General features: G+C 42.3%; 3 protein-coding genes across 3 annotated transcripts; 2 read left to right on the top strand and 1 right to left on the bottom strand.

The window, feature by feature from the left end:
• Positions 1-52: 52 nt before the first annotated feature.
• LOC124850801 (testis-expressed protein 26-like) lies at positions 53-4,836 on the bottom strand. Its single transcript, XM_047335769.1, has 7 exons — positions 4,594-4,836; positions 1,869-1,984; positions 1,616-1,778; positions 1,356-1,512; positions 1,014-1,199; positions 764-925; positions 53-326 (listed from the first exon to the last, which is right to left on the bottom strand). Exons 1-7 carry the CDS (start codon positions 4,834-4,836, stop codon positions 193-195), a joined length of 1,161 nt encoding a protein of 386 aa, XP_047191725.1. The 3' UTR covers positions 53-192.
• Positions 4,313-7,356, top strand: LOC118299308 (high mobility group-T protein). Its single transcript, XM_035622909.2, has 5 exons — positions 4,313-4,630; positions 5,814-5,969; positions 6,091-6,236; positions 6,344-6,518; positions 6,619-7,356. The coding sequence occupies exons 2-5, from the start codon at positions 5,823-5,825 to the stop codon at positions 6,748-6,750; spliced, it is 600 nt and encodes a 199-aa protein (XP_035478802.2). The 5' UTR covers positions 4,313-4,630; positions 5,814-5,822; the 3' UTR covers positions 6,751-7,356.
• A 2,736-nt stretch (positions 7,357-10,092) lies between these two features.
• Positions 10,093-18,401, top strand: LOC118299885 (protocadherin Fat 4). The gene is made up of 8 exons (XM_035623973.2): positions 10,093-10,384; positions 11,206-12,119; positions 12,223-12,397; positions 12,519-12,699; positions 12,808-13,058; positions 13,158-17,486; positions 17,586-17,687; positions 18,046-18,401. The coding sequence occupies exons 1-8, from the start codon at positions 10,093-10,095 to the stop codon at positions 18,399-18,401; spliced, it is 6,600 nt and encodes a 2,199-aa protein (XP_035479866.2).
• The last annotated feature ends 22 nt before the right edge of the window (positions 18,402-18,423 follow it).

Here is an 18,423-nt window from a genome sequence, read left to right as displayed (position 1 = left end):
ATGTCAGATTGAAGAATATGGGGGCGATGAAACATGAAGGCAGACAAATATCTTTCCGACCCAAGGAGCAGTTTAATCATCACCACACACACAGTACACACAAAAATGCAAATTGATTATGTGAGAGTTTATATGAAATGATATGATATGATGGAAATACAAACACAGATACACAAACTTAAGCAATAAGGATCAGAGAGGTCCTGGCCAACTTGATATCCACTCTGGTGAACAGGACTTACTCACAACAGTTGGAAGTTTATTCGCTTTCTCCCGATTGTTTGAATAATCCTTTTTACTCAAAACTGTTTTGACAGCTTCCCTTTCTGCGAAGACAAAAGATGCAAATCACAAGTTATCTGCCTGTCAAAATTATTGGAGCTGCAACAGTTAATCGATTGGTAATCGACTACAAATTATTCTGCAACTATTTTGATAATTGATTAATTGGTTCAAGTAGCTTTTATGAAAACAAGTCCCAATTCTGATTTCAGTTTCTTTAGTGTGAATATTTTCTGGTTTCTTTTCTCCTCCATGACAGTAAATTAAATATCTTTGGTGTGGACGAAACAAAACATCATCTTGGGGTTTTGGGAAACCCGATCGACATTTTTCACCTTTTTAAGACATTTTATGGACGAAACAACTAATCGATTAATGGGGAAAATAATCACCAGTGAAAATAATGGAAGTTGCAGCCCTAAAAATCACTGAGCAGATTGTTAAAATGCTGAAACGTTTGAAGACAGGAAGTGACGCTGACCTCCCACAGGTAAAATTCTGTGTAAGTGCTGCAGCTCCTGGGGCAGCAGAGACTTTACTACAGACGTGATGTTCGTGGCTCTCTTTCCATAAAACCTGTCGTAGGTCGTCACATCGGATCCTTTCTGCTTAGTGTGGACCTGTCTTTGAACAACAGTTGGAACTGCAACACACAGAGGATCAAATAATAGATTGGAGCTGTGTTCACTTGCATTATCTGTGTTTTTTTATATTTTTTCAGTGGATGGTACCTATACCACGGCGGGCCACATTAGGGCGTGTGTTGTTGCAGTAGTGAGAGTGGTTACTCATCAGTTCAGGGTTTTGCTTTGGCCGGCGATAATTGTCCCTCATCTCTGTGTCAGTAGAGAGTGGCACGTGATGCCTGCTGGGCAGAGGTGCAAGTCGTCCTTTTGCATTATTAACGTAATTACATCCTGTCAAAAAATAATGTTAGAACAAATAGAAAATAAACTGTTGGAATAAATATTATGATTAAAGTTTGATTTGAACATGCATGAGTGCTCGGATGTCTAAAGTTCATCTCACCCGACCTGCTTTCATACTCAGAATAAACCATCAGACAGTCCTACCTTGAGGCAAACCCGTGAAGTCACATCTGTAGGTGGAGCGGTACTGTGTTGTCATGGCCTTACAGATGTCCCCCTCAGATGGGGGACATGTCAGAGGGAACCTGACATACTCAGGGCTCTGTGTGGCATCCATGGGCAGCCTCCACATCATGAAGGACTAGGGGAAAACAGCTTGATTTAAAGGTTACAATACACTGTGAGAGGTCAAGCATGGCACTCACCTATAAATGTAAAATTGTTAACACATCCTGAATACCAACCTGACTGGGATGCGGGTTGTTTCTCCTCTGTCCTGAGGCTGTTCCTGTTTGAATGCATTCAGGTTTACAGGCAGTCTTCCAGCAAAACTCCTCATTGTACACAGTTGAACCTAAAGGTCCAGACTGCGAATGAGGGTCTACAAATGATGTTGACCCTGGGCACCTACATTGCATCAAATCAGAAGAAGTACAGTTACACACAAAAATCCTACATGTGAACATTGTCAGAATCCCAGAGGCCCATTGAACTTACAGCAGAATCTCTGCAGCCGAGTTTGGATGGTAGACGAATTGTCTCCTGTGACATGTTTCATATGGATCCCAGCAGTGTTCGACCTCTACAAAAGAATTTACTACAAGGCCATAAACCTAAATTCTTCATACGCAGCATACACCAGTCAATCTGGGCTCTGGTTTCAGGTTGCACTTTCTCCTGAAGAATCTTTTTGAATACATGCCAACATGGCACATGTTAATGTATTTATAATGTAACCATGCATAAAATATTAGTTTTTTTGTTTTTTGTTTGTTTGTTTTTTGGAGCAAGTACAAGGATTTATTGACAATTATATCACATTTTGCCAGCAATGCCTAGCTGCACATTACAACAATTCATCTCAATATAATTAATAAAAAATGTGACGTGGACCCAAATAAGTGGCATAAAAATGATGGAGGATTTAACCAATTACAAGATGCCTGAAATGCCACAAAAAGGGACTGAACAGTCTCCAAATCCATTAATAATCCCACTTAAAAAAATAAAAGTTAGATGGCTAGATTCATACATTCATAAATTTGTCAGGCAAGTACATACAAATACCCTTGGAGTTATACCCTTGAATACACTCACAGCTGCAGGTAGGAGCCTAAATTATCCTGAGGCGAATAAGTATGAAAACAGAAATTACATGCAACACTTAATCATATTGACAATGCTGTAAATACAAATCAGTACAATAAAAACATAAATACAAAATAATGATGTAGAATTATTATAACTAAAAATATACAGTATAATGTATAGCAGTCTATGATAAAGCTTCATTACACAACATAATGAGACTTAACATATTACAGCATAATACTTTCAGATTATAGTGACATTTCTTGCTCTTTACACATCCTTGGTTTCACTTTACCTTTGGCTGCCATTGGTGACCACTGTGTTGTGTCACAGTGGATTTCAGTGTAATGAAAACCTTCCCATCTCCACTGCCAGATGATTGTTCACCTCGTGAATGTCTTGCTAAAGTTAATTGAGGACTGGATCTTAAATTTGAGCCAGTGTGTTTACAACGGTTGTAAAGTTTGACTTTTAGGTATAGGTTGTAATCTCTACTGAGGCAGAGTGGATCCCAGCAGGATATTTCTAGGCGCTGTGGTTATGGAGACCCACAACACTCGAATGGCCGCTGTGAGCTGCTCAGCAGGGGGAATTTTGTATTAAAAATTTAACATGGCCAGAGAGGCCAAATTTATATCTGTTACAGATGGTGAAAAGAAACTGAGTACATTTAATGACTAAATTCAATTTTACGATATAACCCATAACTTTTCAGAGAGAAATTTTGTACCTTTTACACCTCTGCCTTAATTTGAAAGTTATAATTACTGTGCAGATTAAGATTTTTAAATAAAAACATGGGATCTTCTAATAAACTGATGTATTACCGTATATCTAACAACTAAACATTATATAAGTGCAACCTGTCAGCTCCTTTATTTCAAACTTCTTTTATCTTTTTTCTGACATCTTACAAGCACAGGTATATTTCAAATAAGATACTGGGGATTCTCCTAATTAGGGTTAAATCATACACACATTGCCTCCTGCACAACTTGTGCAGCTGCTCTCAGTGACAGATTGCACTTACTTTTATTTGTATGCATTTATTTTATTGTTTGTTGTTTCCCCTTGTACTTACTTAACTTACAGTACTTTGTTCTTAATTTGTTTTGTCTCGCACAAAAAACAAAGCATATCAATTGCAGTACAACACCTTTCTGATTACGACATCTTCTTGAAGAGAATAATACAAAATATATATTCATAAGTTTTCCATATCACATTAGCATATCTTTAATGATATGACTTCGTTACATCTAATTTAGATAGATGTGACCTTTTTTTGCTTTGTTTCTTTTGCCACTATTATAGGGCCACATCTAACGATTGTTTTCATAATTGATTAATCTGTCGATTATCAGCTCGATTAATCGTTGTTTGGTCCATAAAATGCTATTAAATGGTGAAAAATGCCAATGCTGTTTCCCAAAACTCCAAGATGATGTTTTGTTTTGTCCACACACGACATATGTTTACTTTTCATTTAAGAAGCTGAAATCAGAAAATGTTGACTTTTTTCTCTCCATAAAAACTACTTGAACCGATTAGTCGACTGTCAAAAAAGTTGCCGATTCATAATCGATTAACTCTTGCAGCTCTACATTATTATGCCAAATTTAAAAACGTATTGGAAAAAAAATAATAGAATTAGCTCCTGTTGACAAATTCATATACAATTAATGATAATTCTACATGATCCCATGCAGGCAAAATAACACGAAGGCCCTCTCAACAAGCCGCAGGCATTTGATACTTGCTCTACTTACTTTAACGTGTGTGCACACTGACGATGGACACTTCATCACACTTCCTTCAGTGGAGGCAGCTCTGCGCTCGCGCCACTTCCGCGTGTCTGTCCTGTCCGCTCGAGTCGGAGCCAACTGGCGGTTTGTCATTCAAAGTTTAGCGCCGTCGCCTCCCCCTCGTGTCGGCGGACAACCAACCCCGCAGCCGGCAGCGAGGGGCCGCGCCGCGTCCAATGAGAGGGTCCGAGGGGGGATTCGCGGCAGCCAATGTCCGACCAGCCGGAGCGCAACACACGGAGATAAACACGGACGGAGGCGTCCTCCCTCACAGCCCGGAGACCGCGCACTGACGGTGCCTTTCCGACCCGTTGCCTGAGACGTACCGACGCGCAGCTGGCCTCGTATATCGCTTTGTGATCGGTGAGCACCGCGCGGGTCCACTCACTCGCGGAGTGCGTGCGTGCGTGTCGCGGACGAAGCCGCGCGCTGCGATGCGTTTCGCACGGTTTGCGTCGCTGTTGTGCGTGTTTGAGTTGCACGACCGAGCCGGGCGGGATGACGCTCACACGGCGACGAGCATCTGCGCTGGTCCCACGCCGTCTCGCTAACGTCGGCCACACGACCATGACGGGTGGCCGCGGTTGTGAATGTAGGCCGCCGGAAACACAGGGCCGCTCCGCCCCGCGTTGACGGGAGCCGAGGTGACTGTGCGCGGGGGAGCGCAGCGCGTTCTGCGGGGCTAGCCGCTAGCTGCGCTGCGCGAGTCTTGACAATGGTGGCCTCTCCGCTCGCGTTGCTATCGGCGGAGCTAACGCTAGCCAGCAGGCGTATGTCCGTGTTAACCCCGCTGACTGGTGCTGAGGCAGCCCGGCTCCGGCGGAGCAGATGGAGCATCTTTCTCGGATGATCACCTCCACTCTGGCCGAAACTTTTAAATCCAATATTTCAGAGAGGCCTTCGAGGTTTAAAGAAAAAAAAAAAAAAAAAAAAAAATCCTAGGCCGGTGGGTGTGTGATCGTCCCGCTAACCATTGTTAGCAGCGTAATCAGCCATTTTAATAATCCGTCTCATGAAATGAGCTCTGTAGCATACTAGCCCGCGGCAGCTAGCCAGCTAGCCACCTAGCCTCGCTGGAAGCCACAGGACACAAAGCGAAGTGGGAGCCACAATGGCTAACAGCCAGCGCACAATCAAAGGCGCCCGAGGCGAGTAATGCTAATGTATTAATGCTCGAGCCGGTTAGCTACATGCTACATCGACGAGGCGCTGCCAGGTGACATGACGGCCTTTGCTGATTTTCGAGATCTGTATCATTTCTGCGTTTGGATGGACGTGGGGAGGAAAGCGCCAGTAACACCGATGAGTTTGAGTGTATTAATATAAGAAGCATCATGTTGGCCTCTTCATACAATGGCTCATCAGTCACTCCAGACCCCCCTCCCTCCCCCCGCCCAGTTTAAACAATAGCTGGGACTGACAAAGAAGGAGAGAGACAGTGGACTGGGGGGATGTGGACAGATTCCCAGTGCCACCATCTAGAAATGGATTTGGACACATTTCACTCAAAATATACACTTTTCCCTTTCTCTCCCTTTCTGATCAGTAAGCGAAGATGGGGAAGGATCTGAAGAAGCCGAAGGGCAAAATGTCCTCATATGCCTACTTTGTGCAAACGTGCAGAGAGGAGCACAAGAAGAAACACCCTGAAGCCAGTGTCAACTTTTCAGAGTTCTCCAAGAAATGCTCCGAGCGGTGGAAGGTAAAATATATTTATATTTTATTTTTTTTATTTTCAAATATTTAATAAAAAAAAATTTTTTAATCCCTTCAAGCTGCGTAAATCATCTAGTTTGTTTAAAGCTGTGCATGTGTCCCCATAGACAATGTCACAGAAAGAGAAAGGCAAGTTTGAAGACATGGCCAAACTAGACAAGGTGCGCTATGAGGGGGAAATGAAGCATTATATTCCCCCCAAGGGCCAGAAGAATAAGCGATTCAAGGACCCAAATGCCCCCAAGAGACCACCGTATGTGCCATGATCACCCTGCTACACACTAATACCTTACCTTTTTGATAATACAGGCTAAGTGGATTATAAGAGTTATAACATAAATCTTTTTTTCCCCCCCACAGGTCTGCATTCTTTCTGTTCTGTGCGGACTTTCGCTCCAAGGTCAAAGGTGAGCACCCTGGACTTTCCATCGGGAGCACAGCAAAAAAGTTGGGAGAGATGTGGAACGGCTTATCTGCAGAGGACAAGCAGCCGTATGAGAAGAAGGCTGCCAAGTTGAAGGAGAAATACGACAAGGTGAACTTTTATTTTATTGTTTAGTGGATCTGACTTCGGAATAATGAAAAAATGTAGTTTCTCAGTGGCAAGTACAACACATTTCTCATGCTTTCCATAGGATATTATCGCTTACCGCACAAAGGGCAAAGTGGACTCCGCAGCAGCTGCAGCAGCAGACGATGACGACGACGATGATGAGGAGGGAGATGACGACGACGATGATGATGACGACGATGACGACGACGAGTAGACCGCACAGGGATGGGACCTGAAGTTTTCTTTATGCCATATAACGCTTATATACTCAATTCACCATCTTGAAACAGAAAGACATATTGAACAAGAACATGTGTATATTTAATGTTTTTAAGATGTACAGTCTTATGCTCCTTTTTCCTTTTCTTTTTTGTAAAGTTAACGCTACATATCTTCAGTTAAACTTTTTCTAGTGGTAGTTCTTTATCCCTGCCATATGTAACAATTTAGGAGGACTACAAATTGTTCTGAAAGTAACTAGGTGTTTCAACTCAAAAATGAGATTTCTGAGTTGGTAGTGTATTTTTTTTCTTTATTTTGGAAAATATATTTTTATGTGCTGTCCCAACGTCTTTTTATTGTTCTTTGGATACCACTCTAATATCAAATGCAGCTGTCGACATTCAAGAATGTCTTAAATAAAGGTCTTTTTTTTTTTTTAAGAAGTTTGTGCGTTTTCCTTTTCTTCAATTTTAGTCAGTTTAGCCAGTTATTTTAGATCCAACATGGAGCACGTGTTGTTAATGAAGTAGGCTTTTTTTTCATTTAGAAGTGACTTGTTTTAACCTGAAATTACTCATTAAACTAACTTTCCCTCGTTTCTGATGCATTGTAAATATCTGGAGCCTCTCGATTAACTGCACATTTTTGATTGAATGAAATGTTTACCAGACAAGAAATTGGCAACAGGAAATTATATAAATGTCTTAAGGTAGTTCTGGAATCAAGTAACTGATTTTGAAAATGTTAGAGAATCAGTGCCCCGGAGGATTTTTAGATTTACAAGGGAACATTTATTTGTGTATGTGTGTTATCTGACTGAGTACGATCCCATCTTGAGTCCTGCTTTTTGTTATTCCTCATATTGCCTTGACAATATTCAGGTTGATTGTTATGATAGTTTTAATAACCTCAATCCAGAAGGTGGCGCCATGACAAAGGCAGTTCTTCAAGTATATGTGGTAAAAAGTTCAAACTTGTTTATTCATACTCTTATGCCCACATCATTTTTCTCAGTCCACAGGACCTACTAAACTAAAACAACAAAGACATGAACATAACTTTACAAAGGTTTGATTGTAAATGACGAACTTTGTCTTCTGTTATGCTGCGTGTCATTTGTCCAGGAAACAGCCCATTTTACCAAAAATTATATACATATATCATCTTATGAAGAGCAATAAAACTAGTAAAAAAAAAAGTCTTTCCCTCCTGGGATGAAACCTGTGTTTCTATAGCTAATGAGAATTTACCTAAACGGTTATGTACTTTCCTGATAATCCCTTAAATTCTGTTTCAGGTAAGGTTGTTTCCATTAGTGTTTTTTGTAATTTAGATTTGTACCCAACAGACTGCATTGTGAATTGTTTGTCCCTGAATGTCATTTATATAACTATACACCATATTATAGGTTCATTTTGAAGGAATGCACACTTCACCAGGACAAATAGGCATATGGCAGAAGTAGTACAGCTTTTGGTAACTCAAGCTGGATGAATGCTATATGTTGGCTATTATCACATCACATCCAAAACGTAAACTTAAGTGTCATCCACCTACTTCACCAAAGTTTCTGGTGAAAAGTCCTTTTGTGTTTCCTTCCCTACTGAGTGCAGGTAGAAATCCTTTGTGGTCCTTTGGGGGGATAGATTTCCTTTTACCTGTAATTGGAGACAGTCTCACAGTCACGGTGGCCTCGCGGCCACTTAAATGGGGTTTACTATGTCCACTGTTGTCAGCAGTGTTTCCCTTTACCATACAAAGAACATCAAATAAGAAGCGGTAACTTAATCTTGAATAACAGATATACATTTATTAGAATATTTGGCCCTGCTTATCATGGTCAAAGTCAGATTTTCGATCTCCCTAACAGTGTGATATTTTCTTTGACACGTCAGCTGTCATTTCAGACCAGTGATTCAGAGCACCAGTCCCCCCCCGAATCTTTTCTCTCCTTTCAGCCCGTGCAATGAATGCCTCTGTCTCTGAATGGATCCTCCATCAGACATGCAGCTAGGAAGGCTCTCTGTCGGAGACCTTACTGCAGGCAACTGTTCAAAGAGTTCATTTCGTCTCCACACAGAGGAACCTCAACAGCAAAATCCATGGAGAGAATATGAAACAGACAGATTCAGCAAAGCAGAGTAAGTTATATTTTGCTCTTTTTTTCTTCTTCCTGGGATTGGCTTCATTTTATAGAGAAAATAGGGGCATGTTGGATTAAATAATGAATTAATTGATTATGGGGCATCTTCTCTTTTAAAATACATGTAACAACAATCTTTCATTCTGGGGCATGTTGGAGTCTGAAGAGAACTTCTTTTTGTGTGGAGTGATGTCAAAGGGGCGTTTCAGTCAGGATTACAAGCTGATTAATCTCTATGGATACAGCTTTTATAGTTTTTCATTTGTGGGTCTTGCGTGGAGGCGATGCTGGGCAGTTTCCACAACTTCACTTCTTTAATGCCATGTCTGTTTTGTTTTGCTCAGGATCTTTTGTCTTGGACATGATTGTACAGTTGTGACTAAAGCACTTTGGAAGTAAACTTTACAATGGACTCTACGGGACAATGGAGAAAATGTGTAATTTTGATGGTCCAGTTTTTGGTAAGTTGGCTTGTTGGTTCAGATGTTGCAATAATGATTGGATCCATATTAACCCCTATCTAATTAAATGACATTTGTGATTTTAAAGTGCATTTAGATGCTTAAAAGGTTTTCTATTTATGTATTTTTCACTCCAAATGGGAACAGTAATTTATTTATTTTCTCTGTTGTTCCATAGGTCTTTAATATTGCATCCTCTCATGAACCTTTAGCTGGAAATTCAGTGAACATGAGCAATGATACGCAGTTTGCAGATATCGTCTCAGGGCAGCATATGCTTCCCTCCTGGTATCACACATCTGTCGACGCCGTGCCCAAGCATGGCACATCCAGCTTACACTCTCGTAACAGATGGCAAACACAGATGGCTTTCTCCAAAAGTGTTTATTCATTTGAAGTGAAAGAAGACACAGTACCAGGTGTGTGGCCTGTGCAGGGAGGCCTTCCTTATAATAGTGAGGCACAAATACACAATAATGTTGATGACAACAGTTCATTTGGAGTATTAAAGTGCAGTGTTTGAAATAGTAGAATTTGACTTCTTGGAAGTGACGATCTGTCAATAATCTTTTCTGTTATTGTGAAGGTCCTTCGGTGTTCAATAACGTTTCCAAATGTTTTCTTGTCACTCCACAGTCAGTTGACCACCCAGTAATGATAATTATTCAATGTGTTGACAGGAACAGTTGTGGGAAAGGTGGAAACAGCGTTTGAGAGTCTCACGCCTATCATGTATTCAGTGCAGGAGGATGACGGAGAGAGCTTGTTCCTCCTCAGCCCCCTCTCGGGGGAGTTCCTATTATCCCGCAGCCTGGATTTCGAAGCACAAAGATTCTACATTCTCACCGTGGTGGTGCAGCGGGGGGATTTGCAGGTATTCAGTGTCAGGGTGTACTTCAGTGTGTTGAACGTGAACGACAACCCCCCTGTTTTCAGCAGGGATACCCTTTCTGCGTCACTGCGTGAAGACACACAGGTTGGCACTTGCTTCCTGTCATTGAATGTGTCCGATAAAGATGATGGTAAGTGCACTGCGGAGAGTTGTGGTTTTAAGGTTTTTAAATGTTCAGTTGTGTTTCCTCCCACACTAAAGAAAAAGAAAAAACACAGAGGTTTGGGAACTGCTCCTCAAATTGACATGACCATAGAACAGGCCTTGCTACAAGCACGAACAGCATTTGTGTTCTTTTAGTGTTTAGTATTGAGATAATCCACCATGAACAATTCATGAATTGCTTAATATACTAAAGTGTATTCATACTTAACACTTAGTGCACAGGTACAGTACTGAAGATATAGGATTTGTCCATTATCACCCTTTTTTTTTCATTTCAGACCTTCTCCTCCATAGATGGATTTACGGGTCTATGCAATTAATGAGGGTCAAATACACATTTCATATTTCAGCCAAAGCTAATGAGATCCTATTGCAAGTATCAGCCTCATCCATGCGTTTCAGTTTGTCATAGCAATACATAATGGAGTGAATAATGTTACCCCATCAATTGTATTGACCTGTAAGTTAATTTTGCCCGTCCAGTTTGTCCTTGAGTGTAAAAAGGGAGAATGAACATTCACACATTCTTTGGCTGTGCATGCGACATTTGGCAAGTCAAATTGAGACATTCATCTTTTTTATCTTTGTATTTAGCTATTGATTTGATTGTGTCGTGCCATAAATGTTGCCTGAAAATCTAATTTTTGGTTAGAAGCATGTCAAAGTGTAAACTGCAAACGTTTGTTCCTTGATTTATGCAGTGTATAGATGTAATACACAGCCACAATGATAAGTGCGTTCCATCATTTGTAATGACATCATTCGTTGTCTTTTCCTCTCTGCCAGGAGACAATGGAGAGTTGAAACTGAAGGTGCTGGATGGAGATGAAGAGACGGTGTTCTTCATCAGTTCAGCCCGCAGTTTGTGCCTGAGCAAAGAGCTAGACAGAGAGAGACAATCCTCCTACAATCTGACCGTGACGGCTAGTGACTGCGTCGAGCCCGAGTCTCTACGGCTCACCGGCACAGCACGCGTTGTTGTGCTGGTTGACGACGTCAATGACAATGCTCCATTGTTTGTGTCAGCCAAAAGTGTGAGTATAGCAGAAGACGCTGCACTTCACTCTGTTGTGATGACTGTACGTGCTGTGGATGAGGACGCTGGATCCAATGGGGACATCTTCTATTATTTAAACAACACTTCTAGTGGCACGTTCAGCATCAATGACACAAGTGGGAAAATGTACCTGGAGGAGACATTGGATAGAGAACAGGTAGATATTCTGACTATTACTGTAACAGCCACTGATAGAGGCTCACCCAGGTTGGCGACCTCTATGAATCTCACGGTGCATGTTGAAGATGCAAATGACCATGACCCTGAGTTCCTACAAGGCACCTACAGTCTGACAGTGAGGGAAGATATCCCCAGAGGAACGAGCTTGCTGCAGGTTCAGGCTCACGATCAAGACATCGGGCCAAACGGACAAGTGCGGTACTCGCTGAGCCAGGCGAGTCCGTTTGTGGTGGACACGGTTCGAGGTGTCATAACGGTCATGGATGAACTGGACAGAGAGAGGGAGTCTAACTACAACTTAATCATAGCCGTTGTAGATCAGGGTAACATACCCAGATCTGCCACTGCTGCTGTCCGAGTCACAGTGTTGGATGCCAACGACTTTGCGCCCCAGTTCTCTCCTGAAACACTCGTCATACACGTCGCGGAGAACGAGGAGGACCCCTCTCAGCTAACACACCAGGTGCTGGGTCCTGGGCCTCGGAAAAGAGTCAAGTGAATATTGTGAATTTTTCCATACTTTTGATGTTAATTACTAAAAGAAATTATGTCTTTTTTGACTGCAGCTCTCAGCTTTGGATGAAGATTTAGGGGTAAACAGCCAGATTACTTATTTCATACAGAATGGAAATAGTGATGGTTTGTTCTCCACCACTCCCAATGGCACTTTTCAAATTTTGCACAGCCTGGACAGAGAGAAGGAATCACTATACATCATCAGCATTATCGCTGTCGATTCAGGTAATTCAAGTCCAAGTTAAACTCGAAACTTAAACTAATTGTCTATGGATATAATTACCTCTTTTTTTTCTGAACTGTCATCGAAACATTTTGATAATGTGTGTCACCTTGTCATTTGAAGGATTGCCTCCTTTGACAGGCACTCTTACTGTACACGTCATAGTGGATGACATCAACGATAACCACCCAGAGTTTACAGAGGAAGTCTACAACACCATAGTGTACGAGGACAGTCCCCCAGGCACGGTGTTTGCCATGATAATGGCGTCTGATATTGACGCGGGTGTCAGCGGGGAAACAAGGTAAAAAAATAAAATAAAAAGGACTTGAGATCAAGGTGCTTTGGGAAAATAAATAAAACCCATATTGTAGTGCAATACACTGAGAGAATATGGTATATTTTCCATCAGGTATTTCATGGATAACTCTGGTGTACCTTTTGCCATTGAAGAAACATCTGGAGAGCTGCTCACAACCAATGAGCTGGACAGGGAGACAGTTGCCATTTACAGGTTGACAGTGATTAGCAGTGATAAACATCCTACTCAGCCTCTGTCGAGCTCAGTGCTTGTCACTGTGCTCATTGGAGATATCAACGACCACTGGCCCAAGTTCACAAACAGCCCCTATGTGGCCCATGTGCCCACCGAAATGGCTGCAGGTGAAATATTTTATATCCACTCAGCAGTTACATATTTCATCTTCAATAAGACAAGTTCCATTTTGTTTATGTTTTGCGTTTTATTTGTCTTCATTGCAGGCTCGGTTGTTTGTGCAGTAAGTGCAACAGATCAAGACACTGAGATGAACGCAGGACTGCATTATTCATTATACGGACCGAGTTCAGATCTGTTTTCCATTGATCCACAGCATGGCACCGTGTTCACTTCAAGAGCTCTGTGCAGAACAGAGGATATCGTTGTCAACATACACGTGGAAGATGCTGGAGAAAATCCTAAATTTGACACCGCCACAGTGAGTGTCAGGTTTCAAAATATCTCAGACTTTCCAGTGATGAATGTGGAAGTTCTGAACTATTCCCTCTCCGAGGACGAGCCAGGGGGAACATTAGTGGCCGTGGTCACTGCTATGAGCGTCAGAGCGGAACCTGTCTCTTTTTATCTCACTTCTGGAAACCTTCAAGACGCGTTTCATGTGGAGCCATTAAGTGGAGCCCTGACAGTGGAGAACTCTCTGGATTACGAGAGCAATAGGGATTTTACTTTGCTAGTAGAAGCCAGAGATTCCGGCTCACCTCCCTTCTCATCATTTGCAGAAATTCACATAAACATCAGCGATGTAAACGATAACTTCCCACAGTTCACTCAAGCTGAGTACAGGTGTCAGATTTTTGAGAACATGCCTCCATCCTGGGTTTGTGAAGTTCTTGCCACTGATGCCGACTCTGGCAGTTACAGCACAGTGCGGTACAACATAACAGATGGAAACACTGATCATTTTTTCACAATTGGCAGTGAAAATGGTGTATTGAGCACCACTGCAAGTTTAGACAGAGAAGAAATCCCTGAATTCTTTTTGACCGTTGAAGCCACAGAGCTGGAAAATCCTCCTCATAAAAACAGAGCAACTGTTGTCATCGCTGTTTTAGACAGCGATGACAACCCACCTCGTTTTTCTCAGATTTTTCTCACAGAAGTGCCGGAGGATGCTCCTGTTGGACACACAATAATACAAGTCGACTCAACTGACGATGATGCTGGTCCCAATGCAGTTATTAATTACTCCATAAATGACCAAAGTGATGATATGCCATTTAGTATTGAATTTACCACTGGGCGCATCACAGTGAAACGACTTCTGGACAGGGAGACACAGGATAATTATGTCCTGAAAGTAAATGCGAATGATTCCGCACTGAGCATAAGCACGGATGTCACTATAGTCATTACAGATGTTAACGATAATAGACCAGTATTTTCTAGTCAGTCTTACAATGCTGTCCTCCCCGAAACAAACGACACAGAGCTTTTTGTCGTTCAGGTTCATGCTACAGATGCAGACATTGGGCAAAGCGGTGAGGTTTTATATGTTATTGAATCTCCAAATGATGAGTTTTGGGTAGACGCTTCCATTGGTGCAATCTATACCAAGCAGCCATTGACTTTAAAGAATTCTGCTTTTGAAATCTACCAATTTACAGTGATTGCTTTTGATTGTGGCAGTTCTCCCCTGCACAGTAACACCTCAGTCACTATAAGATTAGAGCCATATAACCACTATGCACCAATGTTTCTGGCTTTTCAGCCTCTGATTGCAATCCCGTATCATTTAGCACTGGGAACTGAGGTGGTCCAGTTTACAGCAATAGACATGGACAGTAATGGCAGTACCAATATTCTCTATGTTTTGAATGGAGGCAATGCATCCGATTTCTTCTGGATCGAAGCTGACAACGGAAAAGTAAAGTTAAAGAGAAGTTTAACAGAGAGCGTAAATTCATATCTCACTTTAATAGTTGTGGCAGAAGACCAGGGCACCCCGTCTTTATCTTCACAGTCTGAGATCACTTTTGAAATTACTGGGAGGAACCAATATTCTCCGAGCTTCAGAGAGCCACATGTCACTTTCTCTGTCCCCGAGGACGTGCCCGTAGGATCAGTAATTGGGAGAGTTCTAGCAGAAGATAGGGACTCTGGTCTCAATGGGGCCATCATGTACCACATTATCCCAGAAAGTCTATTGTTACCATTCTCTGTAGGAGAAGCCTCTGGGCTGCTAACACTTATCAGAGAGCTTGACTTTGAAGAAGTACCTGATTATCATCTTCGAATCAAAGCCATGGATGGCGGCTGGGTCTCTAAAAAAAGCATGTTAAATGTCACCGTGGTGGTTACGGATGTGAATGACAACCCGCCAGTCTTTTCGTCCTCCGAGTATCTCACATCAGTGCCTGAAAACTCTGGAGTTGGAACAGATGTCACACATGTGAGGGCCACTGATGCTGATTCAGGTGAAAATGGACAAATAACCTACACTCTTATTGCCGGTCATGTGGATAAATTTGCCATTGACTCAAGAAATGGCACAATCACCACTTTGGATGTGTTTGATTATGAGCGAGAGCAGATCTATGATGTTACAATCAAAGCTTCAAATGTTGCTGGTCATAATTTATTTACTTTGGCTCATGTTGTCATCCAAATCTCTGACGTCAATGAGTTCACGCCTGCGTTCACAGAAAAAGAGTTTCACTTTTTGGTATTTAAAAATGTGCCCGTCGGAACTATGATAGGAAAAGTAACAGCCACAGATGAGGACCAAGGCTCTGAGGGTCAGGTGTTTTACCTGATGTTTGGACGAAATAAGTACATGGACTTTGAAATTCACAAACTTTCTGGAGAGATTCACACAACTGGCACTTTGAGGAAACAAGGCAACAGTCACATAGATTTGAAAGTTCTGGCAAAGAACTCTGGAGTCATTACTGGTATGGATGTAGATGAAACTTTGGTCCACATCAGTGTGATCGACACAAACGATGCGCCCATGTTCACCTCTGCACTTTATATGGTGAACGTGACAGAGGACAGCCCGATTGGGACGTCAGTGACGACTGTGAGTGCCCTTGATCAGGACTCCATCCTGGACTGGAGTCATTTCTTCTTCAGCATCGAAAGTGGAAACACCAACTTGTCTTTTTCTGTTGATCCGCTCAGTGGTGTTGTTACGGTAAATTCTCCACTTGACCGAGAACTGTGGGCAGTTTATAACCTGACTGTTACAGCCACTGATGATGGCTCTCCACCAGCCACTGGAACTAGTAACGTCATTGTGACTGTTGATGACGTTAACGACAACACTCCCAAACTCACATCGACTGAGGCTCAAGTGAAGGAAAATCAGCCTCAAGGCACCATAGTAGCCAGGTTGAATGCATCTGACTCAGATTTGCCGCTGAACCAGGGACCTTTCACTTACTGGCTGGTAAACCCTTCAACAGATAGCGCTTTCTCACTGACTCCCGATGGAGTTTTATTCACCACAAGGCCCACTGACAGGGAGCAGATCTCTGCATATCGCGTTCTGTTGGCTGTTAGAGATGCAGGGATTCCTGCACTGTCATCCACAACAATGTTCCACGTCAGGATTGTGGACGAGAATGACAACCCTCCTCTGCCTCGGAATATCTTCATCGAGGTCAAATATTTTGGCAGTTCTTTCCAAGGAGGCATGATCGGGAACGTCCACCCAGAGGATCAGGACGAGTCCGACACATTTAACTGTGGTATCAAAAGCGGGTCACTGAACATGTTCACGATACCCAATGGTACGTGTGAGCTGTGGTCGTCTGCTTTTCAAGGTGAGGCTACATTTAATATCACAATCGAAGCTACGGACCAGCGCCACTTCCCAGTAAACAACAGCATCTACGTAAAATACAAAGGCTTCACAAATGCTTCTATAGACAGTTGTATACTATTCTTCATATCATCATCCTCAATGGAAGAGTTCTTGTCAAACAAGTATTTGAGGTTTGTCAAAGCTCTGGACAGTCTGTTCAACCTACAGGCCTCCAAGACTCATGTATTTGGAGTCAAACCGATTGGCAGTGAAATCCTCCTGTTGACTGCGGTCAAAAATTACAACGGTGAATATCTGAGCAGGGAGGTAGCGAGCGGTATATCCGCTGGACACAAGAAATTACTGGAGTCTCAGAGTAATGTGACGATATCTCACATCACCGGCGATCCATGTCTCACCCGCCCTTGTCAGAACGGGGCAGTGTGCAACATAAACATTTACATCAGCCAGGACGTTGCTGTCCTGGAAAGCCTGGGCGTCATCTTAGTGTCACCCCAGAAAGAGCTTTTTAATTGTACCTGTCCCAGCGGCTTCACCGGGACACTGTGCGAAGGCGACATTGACGAATGCGAGGTGAATTTCTGTGAGAATGAAGGCACGTGTGTGAATACTGCAGGAAGTTTCTACTGTCATTGTCAGAGCGGCTTTTCTGGCTCCATGTGCTCTACTGATACAGATGAATGCCTGAGGGTGAAGTGCCAGAACGGAGGAACTTGTATGCCCAAAGAGGATGGATATTACTGTCACTGTGTGCCTGGATTCGAAGGTTGATTTTGCTATATTCTTTTTGAGAATTCACATTTTTCTGCCTGAGTATGAGGCCAGAATATCTTCAAAGTTTAACCTTTATTTGCTTTTTTTCCAGGAGAAATGTGTGAGCAGTTCATTGACCACTGCAGATCAACCCCCTGTGTCCTGGGCAACTGTACAAATTCCCAGACAGGATTCTCTTGTCATTGTCCCTTTGGTAAGAATAATTCATATAAAATGTTTCAGAGAAAATAGAGAATCAAGTTACTTGATACTGTCCAGAGAGAACCAAAGCCTGACACCCCATGAAAACACATTGAGTAGCAAATTATACTGCATTTATATTATTTATACATACTTATCATGTGTTATTACTGTGTGTGATTATTTTTGGAATTTGCTAGAATATCCACACCAAGCAAAGAAATTTAATTGACAGAATATGAGAGTGGTTTTAATCTCCTTATGTAGCTCTCTGCATGGAAGATGTAAATGAGTGTATTTATTTAATAAATTACAATATTTCCAAGCTACAACAGAAAAAAAACCTGTTTATTATATCTCTTTTTTTTTAGGAATCAGCGGTGTCCACTGTGAGGAGCATAGTTATGGCTTCCAGGAGCTGTCCTTTATGGAGTTCCCCCCATTAGACCGCAGGACTAATTTAATCTCCCTCGAGATTGCGACAGTGGAGAGACATTCCCTGCTCCTCTACAACCCTGGAGGATCCTCCAGCAGGGAGTTCTTAGCACTGGAGATACTAGATGGAGCCATGCATCTCTCTTATGACCTGGGCTCAGGACCTGTGAGACTGCAGACAAGCAAGCAAGTGGCAGATGGACGGTTCCACAGTGTCACTGCCAGGAGGATTGGGAACGTGAGTTTTACAATTTGTCAGCACCAACACGAGGTCGACGAGACAGCATTTTGAAGTTGGAAATGAGAGCTGATCT

The sequence above is a fragment of the Scophthalmus maximus genome, chromosome 11 (genome assembly GCF_022379125.1).
Source record: "Scophthalmus maximus strain ysfricsl-2021 chromosome 11, ASM2237912v1, whole genome shotgun sequence".
Taxonomy (NCBI): domain Eukaryota; kingdom Metazoa; phylum Chordata; class Actinopteri; order Pleuronectiformes; family Scophthalmidae; genus Scophthalmus; species Scophthalmus maximus.
The sequence above is the reverse complement of the archived record's forward strand: the minus strand, read 5'-3'. Positions and strand labels throughout refer to the sequence as shown.

Excerpts from the sequence above, each read along its gene's own strand:
- LOC124850801 (XM_047335769.1), bottom strand. The coding sequence starts at position 4,836 with ATGGTCGTGTGGCCGACGTTAGCGAGACGGCGTGGGACCAGCGCAGAT. Across the intron at positions 1,200-1,355 it reads CTTCACGGGTTTGCCTCAAG|GATGTAATTACGTTAATAAT; the intron begins GTAGGACTGTCT and ends ATTTTTTGACAG. Across the intron at positions 926-1,013 it reads TGTGGCCCGCCGTGGTATAG|TTCCAACTGTTGTTCAAAGA; the intron begins GTACCATCCACT and ends TGTGTGTTGCAG.
- LOC118299308 (XM_035622909.2), top strand. The coding sequence starts at position 5,823 with ATGGGGAAGGATCTGAAGAAGCCGAAGGGCAAAATGTCCTCATATGCC. Across the intron at positions 5,970-6,090 it reads AATGCTCCGAGCGGTGGAAG|ACAATGTCACAGAAAGAGAA; the intron begins GTAAAATATATT and ends GTGTCCCCATAG. Across the intron at positions 6,519-6,618 it reads TGAAGGAGAAATACGACAAG|GATATTATCGCTTACCGCAC; the intron begins GTGAACTTTTAT and ends TGCTTTCCATAG.
- LOC118299885 (XM_035623973.2), top strand. The coding sequence starts at position 10,093 with ATGTATTCAGTGCAGGAGGATGACGGAGAGAGCTTGTTCCTCCTCAGC. Across the intron at positions 13,059-13,157 it reads GCCCACCGAAATGGCTGCAG|GCTCGGTTGTTTGTGCAGTA; the intron begins GTGAAATATTTT and ends TCTTCATTGCAG. Across the intron at positions 17,487-17,585 it reads CTGTGTGCCTGGATTCGAAG|GAGAAATGTGTGAGCAGTTC; the intron begins GTTGATTTTGCT and ends CTTTTTTTCCAG.